The following is a 27,573-nucleotide window of genomic DNA, read 5'->3' on the forward strand; positions in this document are numbered from 1 at the left end:
AAGCTGTTGGTGGTTTTTTTTCATAGGTGCATTGCTATGCCTATCGCCTTAATTTAGTTACCATAGATTGCTGCTCAAATATACAGCAGGTGAGAGAATTGCTCGGTTAACTTCAAGCAATTCCGCACTACGAAGCGAGTATTTCCAAGAATCCCAAAAAGAACTTGGGTACAAAGATATACTTAAAATTCCGCAAAGTTGCTAGACTCTATGGTCCAGCAAGAAAAAAGGGTTACACTATTTTAGAAACAGAATTGTCGTGGTGTTTTTAGGTTTAGAAAATATTGTAGAAAACCTGAAGAATCCGCTGAGTTTAGAGGCTATATTAGTCAGCTAAAAAATGTCGACAATTTGTTTGTAACCGGTATCTAATTCTAATTACAGATAATTAATCTGGTGGATGTCGACCGACCCGTTGCATGTTATTGCTAATAATTTTACACGAAGTTCTTGAGATAACTAACGTTTTATCTCAGTTCCTTCAAAATCCTAACTTAGTTTATTCGCGAGCTGTAGACATGTGCGAAGCCACTGTCACTGGGATAATTGACATGAGAAATGATGAACAATTTGTAGAAATTTGGAAAGAAGCTTCAACTTTGGCTGTAAAAATATCGCTTATAGTACCAGATCCGCAGAGTATGCCAACCCGTCCTCTAAAGAGAAAGGGAGCTAGTAGTAAGACACTACAAGATAGTAGTGTACAGCACTTTAGGTAGAAGGTCAGAAGATGCTTTAACAATAACGGAAAAATTTAAAATAATTTTTTACGAAGTTTTGGATAAATTTCACTCTGAGCTAAGAAAAATGTTGACAAATAACGCAAGTTTATATAAGTTACTATCGGCATCTGACCCTCAAAATGAAAATTATTTAAACATTGAATATGTAACTTCATTTTGCAAGGTTTTCCAAAAAATTGAATTTGATATGACTTCTTTAAAATCGCAACTTATTTTCGCTAAAACTCTTGTTAAGAAACATGCATTTTCTTCTCTTGAGGATTGCTACAAATATTTGCTTGAAACAAAAGAGCAATTTCTATGTCTTCTGAGATACTTCGATATAGTGCTATGCATTCCGGTATTAAGCGCTTCTTGCGAACGAACTTTTAGTGCACTAAATCAAATTAAATGTTACTCCCGAACTACAATGAGGGAAAATAGATTATCAAACCTAGCAGTACTGTTAATAAATAGAGAATTCTGTAATATTTTAAAAGAAAATCCAATTACCGTCGTAGAAGAATTTGCAAAAACCAAGGATCCTATATTTATGTATTAAATTTGACTAAAAACAAATAAAGGGCATACATTTTAATAACGTCAAATATGTTAAGAATTTCTTTTAAAATTAATTGCTTTTAAATTCTTATTAATGGGGGTAGACTCCTGAATCCTCCTTGTAAGGGGCCCATTTCTAAACTTCCGCTTACCCACCAAATGTTTCTGACGTCGCCACTGTGCGCTCTCGGCACGGCATATTCTAAATTTAAAACGAAACTTTAAAATATTTCTCCACGAGACATTAAACTATTTATCCACGAGACATTAAAATATTTCTATAAGAGACATTAAAATATTTCTATACGAGACATTAAAATATTTAACCACGAGACTTTAAAATATTTCCCCACGAGACATTAAAATATTTCACCACGAGACTTTAAAATATTTCCCCCCGAGACTTTAAAATATTTCTCCACGAGACATTAAAATATTTCCCCACGAGACTTTAAAATATTTCTCCACGAGACATTAAAATATTTCCCCACGAGACTTTAAAATATTTCTCCACGAGACTTTAAAATATTTAACCACGAGACTTTAAAATATTTCTCCACGAGACTTTAAAATATTTCCCCACGAGACATTAAAATATTTCCCCACGAGACTTTAAAATATTTCCCCACGAGACATTAAAATATTTAACCACGAGACATTAAAATATTTCTCCACGAGACTTTAAAATATTTAACCACGAGACTTTAAAATATTTCACCACGAGACTTTAAAATATTTAACCACGAGACTTTAAAATATTTAACCACGAGACATTAAAATATTTCTCCACGAGACTTTAAAATATTTCTCCACGAGACTTTAAAATATTTAACCACTAGACTTTAAAATAATTCCCCACGAGACATTAAAATATTTCCCCACGAGACATTAAAATATTTCTCCACGAGACATTAAAATATTTCACCACGAGACTTTAAAATATTTCTCCACGAGACTTTAAAATATTTCCCCACGAGACATTAAAATATTTCTCCACGAGACATTAAAATATTTCTCCACGAAACATTAAAATATTTCACCACGAGACTTTAAAATATTTCCCCACGAGACATTAAAATATTTCCCCACGAGACATTAAAATATTTCCCCACGAGACATTAAAATATTTCTCCACGAGACTTTAAAATATTTAACCACGAGACTTTAAAATATTTCTCCACGAGGCTTTAAAATATTTCCCCACGAGACATTAAAATATTTCTCCACGAGACTTTAAAATATTTAACCACGAGACTTTAAAATATTTAACCACGAGACATTAAAATATTTCTCCACGAGACATTAAAATATTTCCCCACGAAACTTTAAAATATATCTCCACGAGACAATAAAATATTTCCCCACGAGACTTTAAAATATTTCTCCACGAGACATTAAAATATTTAACCACGAGACTTTAAAATATTTCACCACGAAACTTTAAAATATTTCCCCACGAGACATTAAAATATTTCACCACGAGACATTAAAATATTTCCCCACGAGACTTTAAAATATTTAACCACGAGACATTAAAATATTTCCCCACGAGACTTTAAAATATTTCCCCACGAGACATTAAAATATTTCTCCATGAGACTTTAAAATATTTAACCACGAGACTTTAAAATATTTCTCCACGAGACTTTAAAATATTTCCCCACGAGACTTTAAAATATTTCCCCACGAGACATTAAAATATTTCACCACGAGACATTAAAATATTTCCCCACGAGACATTAAAATATTTCACCACGAGACATTAAAATATTTATAAACGAGACATTAAAATATTTAACCACGAGACTTTAAAATATTTCCCCACGAGACATTAAAATATTTCTCCACGAGACATTAAAATATTTCACCACGAGACTTTAAAATATTTCCCCACGAGACATTAAAATATTTCCCCACGAGACATTAAAATATTTCTCCACGAGACTTTAAAATATTTCTCCACGAGACTTTAAAATATTTCCCCACGAGACATTAAAATATTTCCCCACGAGACATTAAAATATTTCACCACGAGACTTTAAAATATTTAACCACGAGACTTTAAAATATTTCTCCACGAGACTTTAAAATATTTCCCCACGAGACTTTAAAATATTTCCCCACGAGACATTAAAATATTTCACCACGAGACATTAAAATATTTCCCCACGAGACATTAAAATATTTCACCACGAGACATTAAAATATTTATAAACGAGACATTAAAATATTTAACCACGAGACTTTAAAATATTTCACCACGAGACTTTAAAATATTTCACCACGAGACATTAAAATATTTCACCACGAGACTTTAAAATATTTCCCCACGAGACATTAAAATATTTCTCCACGAGACATTAAAATATTTCACCACGAGACTTTAAAATATTTCCCCACGAGACATTAAAATATTTCCCCACGAGACATTAAAATATTTCTCCACGAGACTTTAAAATATTTCTCCACGAGACTTTAAAATATTTCCCCACGAGACATTAAAATATTTCCCCACGAGACATTAAAATATTTCACCACGAGACTTTAAAATATTTAACCACGAGACTTTAAAATATTTCTCCACGAGACTTTAAAATATTTCCCCACGAGACTTTAAAATATTTCCCCACGAGACATTAAAATATTTCACCACGAGACATTAAAATATTTCCCCACGAGACATTAAAATATTTCACCACGAGACATTAAAATATTTATAAACGAGACATTAAAATATTTAACCACGAGACTTTAAAATATTTCACCACGAGACTTTAAAATATTTCACCACGAGACATTAAAATATTTCACCACGAGACTTTAAAATATTTCCCCACGAGACATTAAAATATTTCCCCACGAGACTTTAAAATATTTCTCCACGAGACTTTAAAATATTTCTCCACGAGACTTTAAAATATTTCCCCACGAGACATTAAAATATTTCCCCACGAGACATTAAAATATTTCCCCACGAGACATTAAAATATTTCACCACGAGACATTAAAATATTTCTCCACGAGACATTAAAATATTTAACCACGAGACTTTAAAATATTTCACCACGAGACATTAAAATATTTCCCCACGAGACATTAAAATATTTCACCACGAGACATTAAAATATTTAACCACGAGACTTTAAAATATTTCACCACGAGACATTAAAATATTTAACCACGAGACTTTAAAATATTTCTCCACGAGACATTAAAATATTTCTCCACGAGACATTAAAATATTTCTCCACGAGACAAAATATTTCACCATGAGACATTAAAATATTTCACCACGAGACTTTAAAATATTTCCCCACGAGACATTAAAATATTTCCCCACGAGTAATCGCAGAGATCCTAGGATTGTTACCGTTGTTTACAATTTTTGCGTCTCTCGGCTTGAAACGGGCGCTTCCTTCCAGCCGAAGGGCGGCGCTGATGCTTGCATTTTTTTGTCAGGTTTTCGGCGGAGTTTCGCATCTCTATAACTGCAGGATCTCTGCTGCTATGGAGCCCGATTTTTCCGACTTCCGGCGCGAACTCAGTAAAAGCCTCACGAGAAAACGCGCTATCGAGAAACGCCGTGATTTCTTAGTTATATCTAGGAGCAACAAACACAAGGAGAACGCTGCTAGCCTTTAGACACGCTAACGAAGGGTTGTGTACGAATTTCATTGGACGAGCGTCACGAGCCTTTACGATGAAGGTTTTCTGGGCGGGGGGGGGAGGCAATTTCCGAATTTTCCCCTTCCGACGGCAGCAGGCGCTAAAGCGTCTAGCCAATGAAAAACGTACACAAGAAAATCCACGACTTTTGACGGGTTGCGTTTTCCTTGTGTGAGGTGTAGTGTTTGTTGCTCCTAGGTTATAATAGCTGAAAACTATTCGTGAGTTCTGAACCGTTCAACCAGTCCCCATGCGCACTATTCGGCAAAAAAAATTCTAGAACTACCCAAATGCAAACTATTCGCAGACAAGAACCTCTTGTTGAACCGTTCGGAACCGTTATAAATGGTACCTGCTCAAGAGCAAGTACTGGTCGAAACTCAAGGTTGAAATCTCTAAAATTCGTCTGCACAAAAGTTCTGAACTATCCAGAATAGTTTTCAGCTATTATCTTTGTTCGGAGCAAGTTTTGTGGAAAATGGCGGCGGTCAGGGAAGAAGATTTACGAATTATTTTGTTATTATTAGAATCTTCATCATCAAGTTCAGAGGAGGAAGATTTTTTGGAACATATTTTTAAGGATAAAGCAGAACATCCGAAAATTGAGGGATTTATTAAAAATGTAGTGCATAGATTTTCATATAAAGAAGTACATAATAAATTTATTACTACCTCTACTATATTGTAATGTTACAGTAAATGTAGACTGTAGACTAATAACAAAAAATTATAGTTTAGGGATAATTTTCGATTAACCCGTGAAATGTGTTATTCCCTCGTCGCGGAATTTGAAGCTTCAGAATTCTTTCCAAACAATAAAGGACATGGTGACTGTAGTGCTATTTGAACCTATTTCTGCCGAAAATCACCGTTTTACTCATTTTTACAGCGTCTGAATTCTATATAAGAATGAGAAACAATTGTTTCTCATTGGGAAAAGCGCGCCAAAAATACTGATTCGAAAAAAGTTGAAAGGGAGTTGAGAGCGGCTTCGGAGCAACCCAAAGAAAAACGCCATAATTTTTTGCCAAGTTGTAATGAAGATGAACTTAAACTATCTACCTTCATTCTTAGATATCCAAAAGTCAATCAAATGTAGTATTCTCTTACTTGGTAGAGCAGCCATGCACGGGTTGATAAATGCCACACAAAACGCGTCTAAATCTCAAATTTGAAAAATAAATATCTTCGGAAAAACAACTCTTATTTCTAAAAGCCAGTTTTCCGTTCTGATAAATCATTTTGCAAAGATAAGTGTTAATTGGTGGACCTTAAAATTCATTTTGCGCGTGAAAATACGCCGCCATGTTAGGGTATAAAAGCAAGCAAATAAGCCTGCTATACCTCATAATGTAAAGGTATTGTCGCGTGCAAAAACGTAATTTTGAAATCGGTAACTCCGAAACCAATCCATCTAAATACTTCCTGCAACTGCGAATACACAAGAAATAATATCATAAGTAACATAATAATAATTATTATTATGTTAGGTAAATATTTAGCACATCTTATAACGTATAACAATTCTTGAATGTGAACAGTAAAAATGATTATGAAGCCGGAACTTACGGCGTCCATCGTAAATCAGCCCTCTCCAGTATGGCACGCCAAACGACTCGAGACAAAATTATTTATCCGTCGGGTGTGGAGATGTTTTACACTCGTGGGGAAACGTTTTACTCTCGAGGGGAGATGTTGTAAAGTCTCGTGGTGAAATATTTTAATGTCTCGTGCAGAAATATTTTAATGTCTCGTGGAGAAATATTTTAAAGTCTCGTGGGGAAATATTTTAATGTCTCGTGGGGAAATATTTTAAAGTCTCGTGGTGAAATATTTTAATGTCTCGTGGAGAAATATTTTAATGTCTCGTGGGGAAATATTTTAAAGTCTCGTGGAGAAATATTTTAAAGTCTCGTGGTTAAATATTTTAAAGTCTCGCGGAGAAATATTTTAATGTCTCGTGGGGAAATATTTTAAAGTCTAGTGGGGAAATATTTTAATGCCTCGTGGGGAAATATTTTAATGTCTCGTGGTGAAATATTTTAATGTCTCGTGGGGAAATATTTTAAAGTCTCGTGGGGAAATATTTTAATGTCTCGTGGTGAAATATTTTAATGTCTCATGGTGAAATATTTTGTCTCGTGGAGAAATATTTTAATGTCTCGTGGAGAAATATTTTAATGTCTCGTGGGGAAATATTTTAAAGTCTCGTGGAGAAATATTTTAAAGTCTCGTGGAGAAATATTTTAAAGTCTCGTGGGGAAATATTTTAATGTCTCGTGGGGAAATATTTTAAAGTCTCGTGGAGAAATATTTTAATGTCTCGTGGTGAAATATTTTAATGTCTCGTGGGGAAATATTTTAAAGTCTCGTGGTGAAATATTTTAATGTCTCGTTTAGAAATATTTTAATGTCTCGTGGGGAAATATTTTAAAGTCTCGTGGTGAAATATTTTAATGTCTCGTGGAGAAATATTTTAATGTCTCGTGGAGAAATATTTTAATGTCTCGTGGGGAAATATTTTAAAGTCTCGTGGAGAAATATTTTAGAGTCTCGTGGTTAAATATTTTAAAGTCTCGTGGAGAAATATTTTAATGTCTCGTGGGGAAATATTTTAAAGTCTCGTGGGGAAATATTTTAATGTCTCGTGGTGAAATATTTTAAAGTCTCGTGGTTAAATATTTTAATGTCTCGTGGTGAAATATTTTAATGTCTCGTGGGGAAATATTTTAATGTCTCGTGGTGAAATGTTTTAAAGTCTCGTGGTTAAATATTTTAATGTCTCGTGGAGAAATATTTTAATGTCTCGTGGTGAAATATTTTAATGTCTCGTGGGGAAATATTTTAATGTCTCGTGGGGAAATATTTTAAAGTCTCGTGGAGAAATATTTTAAAGTCTCGTGGGGAAATATTTTAATGTCTCGTGGGGAAATATTTTAAAGTCTCGTGGGGAAATATTTTAATGTCTCGTGGTGAAATATTTTAAAGTCTCGTGGTTAAATATTTTAATGTCTCGTGGATAAATATTTTAATGTCTCGTGGTGAAATATTTTAATGTCTCGTGGGGAAATATTTTAATGTCTCGTGGTGAAATATTTTAATGTCTCGTGGGGAAATATTTTAAAGTCTCGTGGAGAAATATTTTAAAGTCTCGTGGTTAAATATTTTAAAGTCTCATGGAGAAATATTTTAATGTCTCGTGGGGAAATATTTTAAAGTCTCGTGGGGAAATATTTTAATGTCTCGTGGTTAAATATTTTAAAGTCTCGTGGGGAAATATTTTAATGTCTCGTGGTGAAATATTTTAATGTCTCGTGGGGAAATATTTTAAAGTTTCGTGGTGAAATATTTTAAAGTCTCGTGGTTAAATATTTTAATGTCTCGTGGAGAAATATTTTAAAGTCTCGTGGGGAAATATTTTATTGTCTCGTGGAGATATATTTTAAAGTTTCGTGGGGAAATATTTTAAAGTCTAGTGGTTAAATATTTTAAAGTCTCGTGGAGAAATATTTTAAAGTCTCGTGGAGAAATATTTTAATGTCTCGTGGTTAAATATTTTAAAGTCTCGTGGTTAAATATTTTAAAGTCTCGTGGGGAAATATTTTAAAGTCTCGTGGAGAAATATTTTAAAGTCTAGTGGGGAAATATTTTAATGTCTCGTGGAGAAATATTTTAAAGTCTCGTGGGGAAATATTTTAATGTCTCGTGGAGAAATATTTTAATGTCTCGTGGAGAAATATTTTAATGTCTCGTGGGGAAATATTTTAATGTCTCGTGGGGAAATATTTTAAAGTCTCGTGGTGAAATATTTTAATGTCTCGTGGAGAAATATTTTAATGTCTCGTGGAGAAATATTTTAATGTCTCGTGGGGAAATATTTTAAAGTCTCGTGGTGAAATATTTTAATGTCTCGTGGAGAAATATTTTAATGTCTCGTGGGGAAATATTTTAATGTCTCGTGGTGAAATATTTTAATGTCTCGTGGGGAAATATTTTAATGTCTCGTGGGGAAATATTTTAAAGTCTCGTGGAGAAATATTTTAAAGTCTCGTGGGGAAATATTTTAATGTCTCGTGGGGAAATATTTTAAAGTCTCGTGGGGAAATATTTTAATGTCTCGTGGTGAAATATTTTAAAGTCTCGTGGTTAAATATTTTAATGTCTCGTGGATAAATATTTTAATGTCTCGTGGTGAAATATTTTAATGTCTCGTGGGGAAATATTTTAATGTCTCGTGGTGAAATATTTTAATGTCTCGTGGGGAAATATTTTAAAGTCTCGTGGAGAAATATTTTAAAGTCTCGTGGTTAAATATTTTAAAGTCTCATGGAGAAATATTTTAATGTCTCGTGGGGAAATATTTTAAAGTCTCGTGGGGAAATATTTTAATGTCTCGTGGTTAAATATTTTAAAGTCTCGTGGAGAAATATTTTAAAGTCTCGTGGGGAAATATTTTAATGTCTCGTGGGGAAATATTTTAAAGTCTCGTGGTGAAATATTTTAATGTCTCGTGGAGAAATATTTTAATGTCTCGTGGGGAAATATTTTAAAGTCTCGTGGTTAAATATTTTAAAGTCTCGCGGAGAAATATTTTAATGTCTCGTGGGGAAATATTTTAAAGTCTCGTGGGGAAATATTTTAAAGTCTCGTGGAGAAATATTTTAAAGTCTAGTGGGGAAATATTTTAATGTCTCGTGGAGAAATATTTTAAAGTCTCGTGGTTAAATATTTTAAAGTCTCGTGGAGAAATATTTTAAAGTCTCGTGGGGAAATATTTTAATGTCTCGTGGTTAAATATTTTAAAGTCTCGTGGAGAAATATTTTAAAGTCTCGTGGGGAAATATTTTAATGTCTCGTGGAGAAATATTTTAAAGTCTCGTGGGGAAATATTTTAATGTCTCGTGGAGAAATATTTTAAAGTCTCGTGGGGAAATATTTTAATGTCTCGTGGGGAAATATTTTAAAGTCTCGTGGAGAAATATTTTAATGTCTCGTGGTTAAATATTTTAAAGTCTCGTGGTTAAATATTTTAAAGTCTCGTGGTGAAATATTTTAAAGTCTCGTGGTTAAATATTTTAAAGTCTCGTGGAGAAATATTTTAATGTCTCGTGGGGAAATATTTTAATGTCTCGTGGGGAAATATTTTAAAGTCTCGTGGGGAAATATTTTAATGTCTCGTGGTGAAATATTTTAAAGTCTCGTGGTTAAATATTTTAATGTCTCGTGGATAAATATTTTAATGTCTCGTGGTGAAATATTTTAATGTCTCGTGGGGAAATATTTTAATGTCTCGTGGTGAAATATTTTAATGTCTCGTGGGGAAATATTTTAAAGTCTCGTGGAGAAATATTTTAAAGTCTCGTGGTTAAATATTTTAAAGTCTCATGGAGAAATATTTTAATGTCTCGTGGGGAAATATTTTAAAGTCTCGTGGGGAAATATTTTAATGTCTCGTGGTTAAATATTTTAAAGTCTCGTGGGGAAATATTTTAATGTCTCGTGGTGAAATATTTTAATGTCTCGTGGGGAAATATTTTAAAGTTTCGTGGTGAAATATTTTAAAGTCTCGTGGTTAAATATTTTAATGTCTCGTGGAGAAATATTTTAAAGTCTCGTGGGGAAATATTTTATTGTCTCGTGGAGATATATTTTAAAGTTTCGTGGGGAAATATTTTAAAGTCTAGTGGTTAAATATTTTAAAGTCTCGTGGAGAAATATTTTAAAGTCTCGTGGAGAAATATTTTAATGTCTCGTGGTTAAATATTTTAAAGTCTCGTGGTTAAATATTTTAAAGTCTCGTGGGGAAATATTTTAAAGTCTCGTGGAGAAATATTTTAAAGTCTAGTGGGGAAATATTTTAATGTCTCGTGGAGAAATATTTTAAAGTCTCGTGGGGAAATATTTTAATGTCTCGTGGAGAAATATTTTAATGTCTCGTGGAGAAATATTTTAATGTCTCGTGGGGAAATATTTTAATGTCTCGTGGGGAAATATTTTAAAGTCTCGTGGTGAAATATTTTAATGTCTCGTGGAGAAATATTTTAATGTCTCGTGGAGAAATATTTTAATGTCTCGTGGGGAAATATTTTAAAGTCTCGTGGTGAAATATTTTAATGTCTCGTGGAGAAATATTTTAATGTCTCGTGGGGAAATATTTTAATGTCTCGTGGTGAAATATTTTAATGTCTCGTGGGGAAATATTTTAATGTCTCGTGGGGAAATATTTTAAAGTCTCGTGGAGAAATATTTTAAAGTCTCGTGGGGAAATATTTTAATGTCTCGTGGGGAAATATTTTAAAGTCTCGTGGGGAAATATTTTAATGTCTCGTGGTGAAATATTTTAAAGTCTCGTGGTTAAATATTTTAATGTCTCGTGGATAAATATTTTAATGTCTCGTGGTGAAATATTTTAATGTCTCGTGGGGAAATATTTTAATGTCTCGTGGTGAAATATTTTAATGTCTCGTGGGGAAATATTTTAAAGTCTCGTGGAGAAATATTTTAAAGTCTCGTGGTTAAATATTTTAAAGTCTCATGGAGAAATATTTTAATGTCTCGTGGGGAAATATTTTAAAGTCTCGTGGGGAAATATTTTAATGTCTCGTGGTTAAATATTTTAAAGTCTCGTGGAGAAATATTTTAAAGTCTCGTGGGGAAATATTTTAATGTCTCGTGGGGAAATATTTTAAAGTCTCGTGGTGAAATATTTTAATGTCTCGTGGAGAAATATTTTAATGTCTCGTGGGGAAATATTTTAAAGTCTCGTGGTTAAATATTTTAAAGTCTCGCGGAGAAATATTTTAATGTCTCGTGGGGAAATATTTTAAAGTCTCGTGGGGAAATATTTTAAAGTCTCGTGGAGAAATATTTTAAAGTCTAGTGGGGAAATATTTTAATGTCTCGTGGAGAAATATTTTAAAGTCTCGTGGTTAAATATTTTAAAGTCTCGTGGAGAAATATTTTAAAGTCTCGTGGGGAAATATTTTAATGTCTCGTGGTTAAATATTTTAAAGTCTCGTGGAGAAATATTTTAAAGTCTCGTGGGGAAATATTTTAATGTCTCGTGGAGAAATATTTTAAAGTCTCGTGGGGAAATATTTTAATGTCTCGTGGAGAAATATTTTAAAGTCTCGTGGGGAAATATTTTAATGTCTCGTGGAGAAATATTTTAAAGTCTCGTGGGGAAATATTTTAAAGTCTCGGCAGAAATAGGTTCAAATAGCACTACAGTCACCATGTCCTTTATTGTTTGGAAAGAATTCTGAAGCTTCAAATTCCGCGACGAGGGAATAACACATTTCACGGGTTAATCGAAAATTATCCCTAAACTATAATTTTTTGTTATTAGTCTACAGTCTACATTTACTGTAACATTACAATATAGTAGAGGTAGTAATAAATTTATTATGTACTTCTTTATATGAAAATCTATGCACTACATTTTTAATAAATCCCTCAATTTTCGGATGTTCTGCTTTATCCTTAAAAATATGTTCCAAAAAATCTTCCTCCTCTGAACTTGATGAAGATTCTAATAATAACAAAATAATTCGTAAATCTTCTTCCCTGACCGCCGCCATTTTCCACAAAACTTGCTCCGAACAAAGATAATAGCTGAAAACTATTCTGGATAGTTCAGAACTTTTGTGCAGACGAATTTTAGAGATTTCAACCTTGAGTTCCGACCAGTACTTGCTCTTGAGCAGGTACCATTTATAACGGTTCCGAACGGTTCAACAAGAGGTTCTTGTCTGCGAATAGTTTGCATTTGGGTAGTTCTAGAATTTTTTTTGCCGAATAGTGCGCATGGGGACTGGTTGAACGGTTCAGAACTCACGAATAGTTTTCAGCTATTATAACCTAGGAGCAACAAACACTACACCTCACACAAGGAAAACGCAACCCGTCAAAAGTCGTGGATTTTCTTGTGTACGTTTTTCATGGCTAGACGCTTTAGCGCCTGCTGCCGTCGGAAGGGGAAAATTCGGAAATTGCCCCCCCCCCCCGCCCAGAAAACCTTCATCGTAAAGGCTCGTGACGCTCGTCCAATGAAATTCGTACACAACCCTTCTTTAGCGTGTTTAAAGGCTAGCAGCGTTCTCCTTGTGTTTGTTGCTCCTAGATATAACTACGAAATCACGGCGTTTCTCGATAGCGCGTTTTCTCGTGAGGCTTTTACTGAGTTCGCGCCGGAAGTCGGAAAAATCGGGCTCCATAGCAGCAGAGATCCTGCAGTTATAGAGTTATCGTGCCAATGGTAAACGCTAATCTCTGCGGGATCTGCTCTCGAAAGCCCAATGGGACACGCAAGGACTTTCGGAGCACTCCAGGAGCAGAGAGAGCAGCCCAAATAAAAACGCCATTAGTCTTTTCAATTTTCATGATAATCGATTAATCGTTAATAAATAATAATAATCTCTATATAAAAAAGCAGACAAACTTTTGTTACAGTATTAGACGCCAAGGCAATTAATACCGCCGGCGTCGTCATTTCGCCGAAATCTACAGTTACTGTAGAGCTCACGACGAACCCAATAAAAAGATGGACTACACTAATGACTAAACACCAAATAATGATATGAGCTTCCAAGGTACGACAGAGATAGCGCTTCTATCGTCATCAGCCAAACAAAAAGCACGGTCAAAGCTACAGCTTCTAATCAGTGCGCTTTCCGCCATTCGAATTGTAATTTTCTACTACGTTCTAGACTGTCGCTCCACTAATGAGTATTGATTGTAGGTTGACCTTCGCCGCTGGGGTTATACCTAAGGTTCGTAAAAGAAAAGCACTATACCCTTTTAAGTGCGCCAACCTAAAACGTCTGTAATATAAAGCTTTTAAACTTGAATAACCGTGCTTTTGCTTTTGATTTGTTGGTGTGTAAGGCGTACTACCGACACCAAACGTTTTCTCTCCCTCAAAAAAGATTCTTTGAAATTTTCCCCAAGCTTTAGCGAAGATTTTAATTAATACCAATGTTCCTATTAAACCATACGCGTCACGCGCAATATGAATTCTAAAATTGGGCATTTCCTCCCAATTCCGGTTGTCGGAATTCTTTCAAGGTCACCATCAAAGTTCCTTGGCATTGAGAACTTCAGAGGAAGCGAAGGCATATTTCCATTTGGGGTCAGTTTTCGTTTCGGCATGACTGAAAACGTCTGGGAGTGCCGGAGGCTGGTTTATATTAACTTTGTAAATTAAAGTGTACGCGGCAAAATAAATAAACTGAGATGCTACTTCGAAATCATGCCCTAAAATAACAATTATCCAAAATGAAACCTGTAATACTGATTTTATCTTTAAAGAAAGCCTTTCCCATACTTTTTAATTCAAGGTATGTACTTTTTTATGTTTCCACAATATATTATTACTACTTTTATATGTTTATTTTCATAATGTCAGACAGCTTTTTGGTCAACGTGAAAGAATCTGTGCTTGTTTTCACCAAAATTGGAAAACCAGATTTATTCATGTTCCTGCTACCCCCACAAGCAGCTTAGTGCAGGCAAAACAAATACAGTCTTCAGAAAATTTTGACGTTTTGAAAACTTTTGATATGGGATTTTCTGATATGGTTGATACCATTCGAGCTGAGTTTGAATCTAGAAATTTAAGAGAAGTAGCGGATTGGCTGGACCAGGTAAACTATTGTTTTTCAATTGACTACCGTGTAGTAAAGATAATTATATTTTAGGCTATAAATTATAATGTTCCCTATGGGAAGAAAAACCGTGGAATTGCACTAGTAAAAACATTTATCATGATTTCACCTGAAAATGATAAATCTGTTAACTTGAATTCTGTACGTCTACTCGGTTGGTGTGTGGAAATGGTAAGTTTAATTATATGTCTATAATATTGTTCCATTAAATATGACGCTTTACATGCAAAATGTTTTATGAGAACTATTCACAACGCTTTGGTGCGGTTTTAGGTCCACTCAATCTTGAGTCTCATAAAGTTTTTAACACCGTTTTACTAAGTACAATTTGGTTTTTGGTGACATCACTCTGTGAAAATATTTTCTGAAGAATCATATTTTTGGAACAATAGTATAAACTTATGGTTTTGTCATAGATATTTTTTTATAAATGGGGTGAAGAGCTAATCTATAATTTGAATAATTTATTTGATATTAGCTACAGACTTTTTTCATTGTTCTCGATGATATAATGGATCATTCCATAAGCAGAAGAGGAAAAGATTGTTGGTACAGAAAAGTACGGGAATTTATTCACTAACTTTTACATTTAAATGTGGTATATTTAAAACCTATTGTTTTTAGGAAGGAGTTGGTTTCACTGCCATAAATGATGCAATTCTTATGGAACAAGCTATATTCCTAATTTTAAAACGCCATTTTTCCAATCACCCCTGTTATTTGGACATTTTGGAAACTTTCCACGAAGTTAGTGTTATATAGAAATCTTCCTGCAATATTTATTGTTTGAATAATTGATTCTTGAAGGTATCTTTGTGGACGAGTATGGGCCAGTGTTTGGACATGCTTTCCACTCCTATGAATGCCAAACCAGACTTAAATTTATTTACCTTAGAAAGATATCAGTCCATCACAACCTATAAAACTGCTTATTATACCATCTACCTACCTGTTAAACTAGGAATTTTATTGGTAATTTATATATTACTATTAATTTTATTCTCTAAATGTGGAAGTAAATTATTTTACTGGTTAAACAGGGCAGTAAAAAACACTATTTTACGAAACAAGTTGAAGATATCCTCTTGAGTATTGGGCATTATTTTCAAATTCAGGTATAAATCTTGTATTATACCTAATCTGATTACATTTTCAATTAAAATGAACTCTTTTAAATTCAGGACGATATATTAGACTGTTTTGGAAATCCCGAAGTAACGGGCAAAATCGGTACTGATATTGAAGATGGAAAATGTTGTTGGCCCATAGTTATAGCTTATCAAAAAGCATCATCCGAAGATCGGCAAATATTGAAGGTATTTTCGCAAAATTAATGTGTTAAATTTGGCTGCCTAATTATTTACTATATTTATAGGAAAACTATGGACTAAAAAGGCAAGATGCTGTGGCGAAAGTTAAATACATATATGCCAAGTTGAATATACTATCCGCTTTTGAAAGCTACGAGAAGCAAACATACTGGGATCTTTCCCAGCAAATTGAAAAAGTTTGTTCTTCCAGCAAAATGCCTAAGGAAATATTGCTAGGTTTACTGGACAAGATTTATAAACGCAATAAGTAAAGCTCCTATTTTAAAGACATTGCTCAATTTAATTGTTCTTAACCTATGTTTGGGTGTTTTTTGTATACTGGTAATAGGAAATTTAATGAAAATACTTTTACTTTAAACTTGTAACTTTTACATTTTATTTACAAAAGGAAAAATATAACCTAAGTTATTAATGATGCGTAAAAATACCAGTGAGTTTAAGATTTATTTCTTTTTGAGGTTTCTGTATTAGATTCCATCTGAAAATACTTCCTTAAATTACGAATTGTTAAATTGCTGGTTTATTATTTTTATTTACTGGTCTTTTTCTGGCTTTTGCATGTTTCTCAGTCCATTCTTTAGCTTTTTGGGTAAATAAGTCATTGTTGAATCTATACTCTTCTGACTACAAAATTTAACATTTTAGATGTAGATAGAAGGTTTAAAAAGAGTAAGTTAAACTTACAATTTCCATTACTAAAGGATCATCAGGATTTGGAGTATTCATCAATAATAAAATTGAAGAAAGAACTGTAGATATGTTTAATGATGGTTTCCAGTCCCCTTTTGGAGGCATTTTCAAAAGGTCCAAGCAAATTCTACCCGCTGAATCAATGTTTGGATGATAAATTGGTGTTGAAAATTCCACTTTTGGGGGCTCAAATGGGTATCGATCAGGAATTTGAATTCCCAACTTGAAAACTCCCTTTTCATATGGAGTGCCATCCACGCCATTAATGCCTGTCAATATAAAATTGTATGCAAATTTCATTGCCCAAAATAAGATTCATAGTAGGTTACATACTCGCTCCAAGGTTGAATATATTGTCATTTATGGGCCAACAACTTATTCCAGGTGGAGGAGAATTTGTGAGCATTTCAATTTCTTTTTTCATCCTCAAATTTCGTTGCATTATAATTTTTATTATCTAATCCAATCTCTATTAGAAGTTAGAACCGACCAAGCAATTTCAGAGGAACCAGACCAAGCTATGAAATGCATATGATGAAATGTCAATGAAATTCAAATTGACCCAGAGCTTCCGAAGGGTACAATATTAACCATATTAACCAATGAACGTACAACATTTCTTTTACAGGCTGGCAGCTTTGCAGTTCTATTACACGTAGTGAGAATTAGATGAATCTCGGTCGATTAGTTTCTTTGTTTCATGAAAATTTTCGTAAAATTTTTGACAGTTTTCCTTAAGATTTGAATGAGTCTTTGCCATTTATGTAAGTTTTGATTATTTTACACTGGGTTTAATCCGTTCTACCCTGAATGAAGAGTCAAATATTAAGCCTTGGCCATTTCCATAGAAGTTAGCTAGACTGCCAGCCCTCTATTAGTATTTTGGAGAAACATGACTGTCAGTATAAACTCGAAGAACCAATCTAATTGCCTAATTCCTCGGAATTCTCCGGGTGTATTCTGAAATACTAGCGTTCCTAGACAAACTCAAGAAATGGCTAATAAGGTAAAGCTGCAGCTTCTAAATTTACCTGAAGAGTTATTGGATAATATAGTTTCTTACCTTTCGTACGATGATATAAGCCATTTGCGATTAGTTTGCCAAAAATTTAACAAATGTTGTTCGCGATTACTAAACCAAGGATTTTTGAAAGTTGAAAGATATCATTCTCAATGTTTACGTGATATTAAGGCTCAATTACCACGACGAGAATCTGAAAGACGAGATCATCCTTTAGCTCGGCATTCTGACATTTTGACTGCTATTGAAACTAGATTGTCTCTACTGAGCATGACCTTCATGAAATATGTTGACATGGGCTTATGTTGTTTCATACCTGGAAAAGTTATTGATGAAATATACTCAGTTCTTCGAAATATTCAGGCAACGGCGACACCACCAAGATCACATGAGATTTTGCAGGAACTTCGTGATATTTCTTCAATGGCAATGGAGCACTTTGATGAGCATATTGTTCCTCTACTGAAACAAAGAATTGGAGCATCACGTCGAACAATTGCTTTACCTTCTGGTAACTTAAGTCTTACGGGGAACCCCCGTGGGAATAATACTTGCATTGGTAGCACTTTAAAGCAGGAATTAAAAAAAATACAGTCTGGACTAAAGCAAGTCACAACTACTAATACAAACTACAAGAAAGAACAAGCTGAATTGCGAAAGAAAATGCTGGAATATGAAAGGAAGCTACTTGAATTTAATGAAATTAAAAAAAGACTCAAAGAGTTGGAGAAAACTTCGACAGATTTGAAAAGAACTCACGTTACTTCAGATCAAAGTGATGTCAAAAAGAAAATGAGGGAGATGGAAAAGAAAATATCAGATCAAAATCAGTTACTACGTGAGAATTCAACCAGATTAGCTGAACAAGATGGAAAAATTAGTGAAATGAGTCGAAAATTATTGGAATATGACCGACACGTAGCTGAACTGCTTAGATCGAGAGATCAATGCTTGGGTGATGAACAAGTGGCCAGTACTTCTGTAGCTAAGAATATAAAATCAAAAACTGAACCAAATTCTGACGCCGCAACTATAAACAACGAAGATACTGAAACTTCAGTTTTACATAACGTAAATACAGAGAAAGACGAAACAAAGATTAGCTCTACAAAATGTTCTGTCAGTGTTGAACCAGTTCAAAGCAAAAATTGCCCCAAGAGTGTGAAAAGCTCCAAAGGGTTTAAGCGAAACTCCTCTGCCCTGAGTCTAGAGCGTGACACCAAACGATCAAAGCAAAAGAAAATTTAGAGATTTTTAATATGTTAGCTTATCTATTTCAACATCTTTAGTTTATAGCTGTTATTTGTGGTTGTCTAGCGTACAACATTTAGTAAATATTATAGGTTAAAGTATTTGTAAAGTAAACAAAATTGTTTAGGGATATTTTTTTATTCATTAAAGTATAACCTGTATAAAGGAATATAAATAAAAAATTTCATTTGATATACTTGTGTGTAGTTTTACAAAATCGTTCATAATAGATGGCAGTAGATGTAACTAGTAAAAACTAGGAGGATGAAATTCTTAGGTAATAAGATTTATTTATCTCTTGTTATTTATTGTGTATACTTTCTGCATCTTTAGTTGTTTTAAACATACTAGGAAAATGCTTTTTAAAATTTTCGAATCTTCTTTGAGAAGAACTAAATTTATAAATAAATCACTTACTTTACGGTGAGTTATAACTTTTAACTTCCAGTATGTGGTTATGTTAATATTTCAATTCTTTTCATGAAGGTTTTCAACAAATACTAGACATTCATTAGTGTTGAGGTCTTATATTACATACACGAATGTTTCACTCAGGAGAGGGGTAGTTTTTGGCTTAACAACAGCTACGAGTGGAGGGTTGTTGTTTTTATTATCAAATAAGTGGTCTGCGTTGTCCGCAAAATGTCATGCTTTAAGTGAAACTTCCCAACAAAATGTAGAAAACGATAGTTTGATAGCAATTGATAAGAAGGATGGGGAAGTTCCTTTTGACTGGAAATTGTTGTGGGAATTAGTTAAGCCAGAAAAGTGGTATCTCTTGGCATCAATAGCTGTAAGTAATTTTTTTATTATTAGTAATCATATAGATAAATATAGTATACAATTTTTATTACAACTTTAGAGTGCTTTAGTTGTAGCTTTCTTAAACATCAAAATACCTATAACACTCGGTGATTTAGTGAATGTGATTTCAAAATTTCTTGAGAACTCTGAGGAATCCAGATCATTTTTAAAAGAAATGAAAGAACCAGTTTTAAAACTTTTTCAACTTTATATTGCTCAGGTATTATTGTTCCATTAGTCATGCCACACCAGCCTCTTTAATTTATAAATATTATTTTCAGAGTATTTTTACGTTTCTATACATTTCTGTACTATCCTACTCTGGAGAACGAATGGCTAATAGACTTAGAAGTTCTCTTTTCACTTCTATCATCAAACAAGATGTTGCTTTCTTCGATAATCATAAGATTGGAGAAATCATAAGTCGTTTAACTTCTGATGTTCAAGAATTCAAAAGCGCTTTTAAAATGTGTATATCTCAGGGTTTAAGGAGTGTGACTCAAGTAAGAATTACTTTTCAAATTCATTGAATGTTTATATACATTAAACACTATTTACTTTTTTCATAGACAGCTGGATGTGTTATTTCTCTTTATTTCATATCAAGCAAACTTACAGGGTTGATGATTTTAGTTTTACCTTCACTAATCATAGCAGGTACCACTCTGGGTTCTATTCTAAGAGTTCTGTCTAAAGCGGCACAAGCTCAGGTGATAAATCATAGTGTATATTTTATACCTACAGTATTAAAACTTGTTAATATTAGACTGCCAAAGCAGCTGCGGTGGCTGATGAAGCAATTGGTAATATTCGTACAGTGAGAGCATTTGCAATGGAATCCAAAGAGATTGAGTATAGCTTTTATCTTATGTTTATAATATTGTTGCGCAACTATGGCTTTTATAAACCTTGTTAAGACTGATTTGCAAAGTGCCATCATCTCGGAAATTAAACCTCTCTCTAGCAATTTAAAGGGAATATAACCTGCAAAGCAATCTTTATGGAAGACTCCTTCAATTTTTACAATTACCCTGTACAGTGGCGCCAAACATTTCTAAAGCCAAAGGCAAGAGCGGTCAGAGCTGCAAACGTTGGTGTTCCACACTAAATACCTGAGGTTATATTCCCTTTAATGTGGCAAAAGAATGAAAAAACCTATGATTGGGTATTGCAAAAAGCTCGCTGTAAACATTTTCCGGAATTTAAAGTGGCATACTCATGGAACAATATTATAGATTATTCTCTTATCCATATGAAATTTTTGTTGCTTTATTTAACACATTTGGTACAATGTTTCTAGAATATATCAACGGGAGTGTTTGAGGTCTGAGCAATTGCAAATAAGTTTAGGGCTTGGTATTGGAGCCTTTCAAGGAGCTGTGAATTTAGCCCTAAATGGAATAGTATTAGGAGTTTTAGGGTTTGGAGGACTGTTATTTTGTTCTCAAGAAATGTCAGCGGGAAGTCTTATGTCATTTTTGGTTGCCTCTCAAACTATACAAAGGTTATAGTTGTTTATTTCCTATGAGTAAGTAATTTTATTCAAATAACTAATACAAAATTAAATTTAGATCTTTAACCCAACTCTCTTTGCTATTTGGTGTCTATGTTCGTGGAACTTCAGCTGGTTCAAGGGTTTTTCAAGTAAGCTAGTATATTTTTAAGACAATTTTGTTATGTATCTGTTAAGTGTTTTTTTTTCCTTCAATGTAGTATATTAAATTGGAGCCTTCGATAAACTTAAATGAAGGCCTGATAATAGAAAAAAATTCACTTCAGGGAAATGTTGAATTCAAAAATGTTTCATTTGCTTATCCCACAAGGCTTGAACAAGTAAGTTTTACAATAACATTTAGTCTGCTAGCCAGATGTTCAAAATCACACATATGAGTAAACATCGTACATTTTTAGGTGGTTTTAAATGATTTTAATCTAGCCCTGCCAAGAGGAAAAATAATAGCACTCTGTGGTCTTTCCGGTGGAGGCAAATCCACTGTGGCTTCATTACTAGAAAGGTTTTTAGAGAAAAATTCCCTTGATTAAAATCAGCTAACGCTGTATGGAACTCAAAAACATCATTTTAGGTTCTATGATATTGATGAAGGGGAAATTACGCTTGATGGTCATGATATAAGAAAATTAAATCCAACGTGGCTACGGGGTGAAGTTATTGGCTTTATAAACCAGGTAAATGACTGATTTTTTGGTGGGTTTTTATTTTATTTGTATAAATTTTGTTGTTTTAGGAACCTGTTCTATTTGCCACTTCAGTTTTAGAAAACATTCGATACGGATGCCCTAATGCCTCTGACAAAGAAGTAATGACTTCAATTGTAAGAATTATTTATGATTTCTAAATTTTGCATTTGTAAAATACTAGGTTTATGAAGCTGCAAAAATGGCCAATGCTTATGATTTTGTAAGTGATTTCCCTGACGGTTTTAATACTGTTTTGGGTGAAAGAGGTATTACAGTATCTGGCGGTCAAAAGCAGCGTATTGCAATTGCAAGAGCATTGCTCAAAGATCCTAAAATACTCGTATTAGATGAAGCTACGAGGTATGTACTTTGAAAAACAAAGTTGGCAAATGGAAAAGCAAACTTTCAATATTTTCAAGTGCGCTGGATGCTGAATCAGAGAAAGTGGTTCAAGAGGCCCTGGACAAAGTTGTTAAAGGTATTTTTACTATTTTGGGATCTATTATAAAGGGTGTCCAAAAACAAAAAATGATAAATAACTAAAAAACTTTTTTTTAAATTTCAAATTTCTATGGAACATCCCTCCTGCATGGGGAAATTTACTTCTGTAAAATTGAATGACCTTGAACCATGTCTTCAAAATCATCCAAAAATTATCTCGAGAACCATATTGGGTTTACGGATTTGGTTCCAATTAGAAAGTTGTTGCTCGCCATATTATTAGTTCAAATAACTTTGATTTGACCAATCAGAAGCCGAGTAATTGAAGGTTAATGAATTCAGTGTTTGATAATAAAATAATCTGATTAGTTTTAATGTTACAAAATCAAATAAATACTGAATAGTTTACAACGGTTCAATGCCACTGTCGGCTACGATGAATGCTTGAGCTCATTTAACAACTGAGTTCAAAATTTCAATTGAAATGTCATGGAAGGCATTAATTATTCGTTCTCGCAAAACTTTAATTTATAGGTTTCTGATTGGTGAAATTTGGTCAAATCAAAGTTATTTCTAGGGCTGTGCGAGTACTCGAAAACTGCGAGTACTCGGTCTTTTTAATTTTTATTACTCGAAAGGACTTGCGAGCCGTTCACCGAGTCCTAATAATTACTCACAAGTCCAATTTTTTTAAGACGAGTCCGTTATTTTCCACCGAGTCCGTCATTTTTATTTGTTTATTTTTTTTTGTAAAAGTCCCGTATTGGCGCTGCGGTAGCGTTAACGCAGTTTGTTTAGTCAGAGGTCACATGACTCACATGCCCACATGGTGAATAGTTCTTGTAGTAAGTTTTAGTAACCAAAAAAATCCAGATTCCAGATATAAACATTTTTGAAGAAAATTTTAATTACCTAAATTAGTAAATTAGTAAAATTACTTCTTATTATAAAAATTGTAGATAAGTAAATTAAGTATTTTAAATATTAATTACTGATTTAATTTTTAGGATGATTCTGACTTTTTAGCAATATAAGGCTTAGATAGGGCTCAACTGCAAATTGGGGACTCTGAATTAATTTATGACTCGAATTGGACTCGCGAATAAATTTAAGACTCGAATTGGATTCGGAATAAATTTAATGCTCATACTGGACTCGTTCGTAAATTTAAGACTCGAATATTGCTCGTGGCTAATTCTTAGGGACTCGAAGACTCGAATGAGTACTCGAAAGTGGGACTCGCAAATTGGTGAGTCCAATTTTTAGGGACTCGGACTCGACTCGAAATCCAAAAAAGAGGACTCGCACAGCCCTAGTTATTTCCACTATTAATATGGCGAGCAACAAACTTTCTAATTGGAACCAAATTCGTAAACCCAAAGGTTCTCGAGATAGTTTTTGTATGACCTTGAAAACGTGGTTCAAGGTCACTCAATTTTACACTAGTAAAATCAGGAAACGATATAGGTATACACTTGAAATGTCTAAGGAAGATTTTTACGGCCGTGATGAAGCTCGTAGAAATGGGCGTGTCTTAAAGCGGGAAAATTCATGAGAAAAACTCTTGCGCCTCACTCATTGAAATTGAATTGGGAATAGTACCGCTAGAATGACAATTTCAATCTGCCTTCCACGGAACAAATTTTTCAAAATTGAGAACTGTTCCGTTCAGTTCAGTTCAGTTCACTTTGCCACTCCGAATTTGGTCTCTTTTAAATCAGGGAGGCTCACTTAAACTTTCGTATAAGGGGCGCAGTGGGGGTACGTGGTGTGTGTCACCACGTTGGTCGTTTATTAGGTTTGCGGAGCGACCACCACCTGTCTAGGAGGTGTTTGGTGGCCTCCGTCGTCTCTGTTTTTGTTTGTTTGCGGTTAGTCCAAGCCATCGAAGATAATCCGGGGATGACGGGGTTTCTCCCATAGGTATTTGCTCGGACTCGCGTATTAAAAGTCGTTCCGGGGTCAACGCCGGGCACTCTTCCAAGATGTGGGCCACGGTTTCTGACGGGGCAGCGCAGAGTTTGCATGTTGGTGCGTTCACAAGGATCTCGGACTCCCTGGCTGCCGTTGGGAGGGCGCCGGTGTGCCTGGAACAGTAGGCAGCTTCCTCGGCTGTTGTCGTATATGACTTCTTTGGTTGGTTTTTGCTTTAAGGCGTAATCCCGAAAGCTGGTCTTGCTACTGACCTCTTTTTTTCAGCGCAATTCGTTTGTGGCTGCGACGTCCCTCCATACCCGTTGTCGCCACAGTTTTGCGGTGGGGCAGGTTCTCAGGTTCGCCCGGACCGCGAACTTCCTGTAGAGGCGATTTGTGCGGTGGCTCCATTGCGTTCGGTGGGCGGGCCTATCGATATAGTCGTATACCGCACGTATCTGGCGATCCGGGCGAGCCTGTAGGCATGTTCCGAAGAAATTCATCTTCGCTCGGGCTTCTCGCGCCTCGAAAGTGGACCAGCCGATCTCCCCTTCTATGGCCGCGTGCCTCCCAGGGACACTTTGCCAACTTCCCTTTGCCTTCTCTCGAGGATCTTTCAAGTTATGGCATTTAGACACAAACTTTCCGTGGCAAACGTCAGGGCGGTGACGGCGACTGACTTCCACAGGGCGCGGCCCACCTCGTATCTGTCGTAAGACCCACGGCTCGTCGAGGAGATTGAACCTTTCAACCTGTTCGCCTTCGTAATACGGGCCGCATTCGTAGCGAGGTAGTCCTCGTGGTTGGATACTATTACCCCCAGATATTTCGTCTCGTCTACCTCCTGGAGCTCCTGGCCATCTAGGTAGAACACCGGTGCCGGGAGATCTTCCGGTAGAAGGGTTTTTGGTGTGAAGTTCATTATTACCGACTTAGCGGGGCAGAATCGCATTGCTTTTCGTTTGGCGAACGTCCCAGCCATATCGAGTAGCACCTGGAGACCTTTCGCTGAGTCGGCGATGAGGTCGATATCGTCGGCAAAGAAAGATCCCGGTATTATCCTGTCTGACCCATCTGCCGATGGCCATCACAGTTGGAAACCCGCCCCAGTACTGCGTAGACGGTCTTCCATTTCTTCCAGGACCAGTGCAAACAGAAGGGGCGATAGGGGCATCCTTGTTTGACCCCAACTCTCACTGGGATCGCTTTGGTGGTGACATCCTCCCATTGTAGAGATACAGTCGCCTCGCTGTATATGGCCCGGAAGTGGCCTATGACCGTCTTCGGGATGCTCACTCGTCGCATTGCGTCCCAGAGAACCGGGTACTGGATACTATCATAAGCGGCTTTGAGGTCGAGGAACGCAACATACATCTCACGGTTTTCCAACTTCGCGGTCTCTATGAGGTTAATTAGGACGAACACATTATCCGCAAGTGATCGACGAGGGCGGAACCCATTCCGCATGTCTCCCATCACTCCCCGGGACTCCAACCAGGGGACCGGCGATTTAGCCAAAGTGTGACATACAGTTTGTACACATTGCTCGCTACCGTTATCGGGCGGTGCGCGTCAACTTCTTCCGGGTCTTTGCCTTTTCCTTTGAAAATGAGACGGACCAGCACTTCTTCCACGAGTTCGGGATATCGTTGGAAGTTCGAATATCGTTGAATAGACTCAGTAAGTAACTGTTGGTCCCAAGGCCTTCAGAAATTCGTTGGGAATGTCGTCCGGGCCGACAGATTTTTCAGTCTTAAGAGCTTTAATAGCCGTGTCTAGATCGTTCGCCGCGAACGGCATGAGTAGTTCATGATTGTCCCCTAGAGGTGTTGGCGGTCTAGGGGCAGTGTGGAAGGTAGGAGTTAGTCACAGCCAGCCTTCTTGGTTGCGGGAGAAGTTGTCTGTGATAATGTCCGCTATGTCGCTGTAATTCTTTCCTAGGTGACCATCGGCGCTTTTTAATCCTTCCGGCTTTGGTTTGCCGTGTGCGGCCTTGTACCGTTTGAAGAATCTCCAGAACTTTTTCGCCGCGTGATGGCCAGCATTTGTTGGTGGCGCCCTCCGCTGTTAGCGGCGGGAACTATATCCTATGCATTTGAATTAATAGTACTAATGTACTTTGAAAGTGATAGATGGCGCCACCCGTATAATGATAGAGTTGACGGCTGAGTGCGCCAACTCTAAATTTCAGAATTGGTTTCGCGAAACCACGACTCCCGAACGAGCCTATGTCATTCTAGCGGTACTATTCCCAATTCAATGGCCTCACAACCCTAATTCGACGAAAACTTATCATTAACCCTAGTCATGGTTATTAACTTATTATATTATTAGCTTACCTGATTATCTCTTTAATAACCACACAAATACCTAAAATTAGGTATCACTACACTTCTTTCGCGAAGAACATTATAATTACTTTAAAATATTAAGTACGATAACAAATTGAGGTTTTTAAATCTATGGTTTTATAAGCCTATTTTGCACGGGAAGATCGCCTATTTGTTACCATGACGACGCATTCTTTTCGCGTCAAACCTCGAGACACGAATTTGAAATGTCGTGTTACGTCTTACACTTGACGTAGTTAAGCCCCGCCTTTTTCTCGACCCGCTTTCGTATCACCGTCCCAATGGAACCTTAGACATTCCAAGTGTATACCTCTATACCTCTATACCTCTATAGTTTCCTGGTAAAATGTCCCCCTTGCAGGAGGGATGTTCCATAGAAATTTTAAATAAAAAAGTTTTTCAGTTATTTATCATTTTTTGTTTTTTAGTGGACACCCTGTATTTTTCTCAATTTCAGTATATAATGTTTATCTTATTTAGGTCGCACAGTTTTAATTATTGCTCATCGATTAAGTACAATACAAAACGCTGATATAATTGCTGTGATAGCTAATGGTAGAGTTGCAGAGGTATATAAAATTGATATACCACATACTGGGGCATATACTTAAATTTTCATACAATGTATTCTGTTTTAGATGGGCAACCATTCAACTTTAATAAAGTTGAAAGGACTTTATTGGCAATTAACTCAGCAACAAATTATTTATGGGCAAAAATAAATTATAGTTTCTTGCAATTTTTATAATTTATTTACATCTTTTGTTACTTTGTCATTGACATTTTGTGTAGAAATAATCAATTTTTATTATTCAACAAAAGGCAAGAATATACAGTATTTATTTATACTTGGGGGAATTAATATGTTGGCGTAGGACGATTCGTAGGCAGCATTTTCTTATTCTCTCCTGATCCATGAGAGGGGAAGGAAAAAATCACTAACTTGTTCTTCTAGCG

The 27,573-nt window shown here is 35.2% G+C and overlaps 4 protein-coding genes across 5 annotated transcripts; 3 read left to right on the plus strand and 1 right to left on the minus strand.

The window, feature by feature from the left end:
- The first annotated feature begins 13,911 nt into the window (after positions 1–13,911).
- On the plus strand, positions 13,912–16,291 carry Fpps (Farnesyl pyrophosphate synthase). Its single transcript, XM_090180174.1, has 9 exons — positions 13,912–14,287; positions 14,356–14,593; positions 14,648–14,785; positions 15,093–15,173; positions 15,239–15,361; positions 15,422–15,586; positions 15,655–15,729; positions 15,796–15,930; positions 15,990–16,291. The coding sequence occupies exons 1-9, from the start codon at positions 14,226–14,228 to the stop codon at positions 16,194–16,196; spliced, it is 1,224 nt and encodes a 407-aa protein (XP_090036300.1). The 5' UTR covers positions 13,912–14,225; the 3' UTR covers positions 16,197–16,291.
- Positions 16,273–17,209, minus strand: LOC149940828 (ubiquitin-conjugating enzyme E2 T-like). Of its 2 annotated transcripts, none has more exons than XM_090180176.1 (4): positions 16,969–17,208; positions 16,630–16,904; positions 16,483–16,569; positions 16,273–16,423 (listed from the first exon to the last, which is right to left on the minus strand). In XM_090180176.1, the coding sequence occupies exons 1-4, from the start codon at positions 17,075–17,077 to the stop codon at positions 16,382–16,384; spliced, it is 513 nt and encodes a 170-aa protein (XP_090036302.1). In that variant the 5' UTR covers positions 17,078–17,208; the 3' UTR covers positions 16,273–16,381. The 2 variants fall into 2 exon arrangements, with proteins under 2 accessions (XP_090036302.1, XP_090036303.1); XM_090180177.1 differs by having other exon boundaries at positions 16,312–16,436; positions 16,969–17,209.
- A 46-nt stretch (positions 17,210–17,255) lies between these two features.
- On the plus strand, positions 17,256–19,099 carry pall (F-box protein pallbearer). Its single transcript, XM_090180173.1, has 2 exons — positions 17,256–17,399; positions 17,484–19,099. Exon 2 carries the CDS (start codon positions 17,630–17,632, stop codon positions 18,902–18,904), a length of 1,275 nt encoding a protein of 424 aa, XP_090036299.1. The 5' UTR covers positions 17,256–17,399; positions 17,484–17,629; the 3' UTR covers positions 18,905–19,099.
- Positions 19,100–19,257: 158 nt separating this feature from the next.
- LOC149940830 (mitochondrial potassium channel ATP-binding subunit-like) lies at positions 19,258–27,372 on the plus strand. The gene is made up of 16 exons (XM_090177292.1): positions 19,258–19,330; positions 19,394–19,700; positions 19,770–19,931; positions 19,993–20,214; positions 20,281–20,421; positions 20,478–20,563; positions 21,012–21,215; positions 21,283–21,355; positions 21,425–21,544; positions 21,623–21,726; positions 21,796–21,898; positions 21,958–22,029; positions 22,092–22,270; positions 22,330–22,388; positions 27,097–27,185; positions 27,255–27,372. Exons 1-16 carry the CDS (start codon positions 19,263–19,265, stop codon positions 27,336–27,338), a joined length of 2,073 nt encoding a protein of 690 aa, XP_090033418.1. The 5' UTR covers positions 19,258–19,262; the 3' UTR covers positions 27,339–27,372.
- Positions 27,373–27,573: the final 201 nt, after the last annotated feature.

Source organism: Leiobunum rupestre, chromosome 6 (genome assembly GCF_980474605.1).
Source record: "Leiobunum rupestre chromosome 6, qqLeiRupe1.1.hap1, whole genome shotgun sequence".
NCBI classification, from domain to species: Eukaryota; Metazoa; Arthropoda; class Arachnida; order Opiliones; family Sclerosomatidae; genus Leiobunum; species Leiobunum rupestre.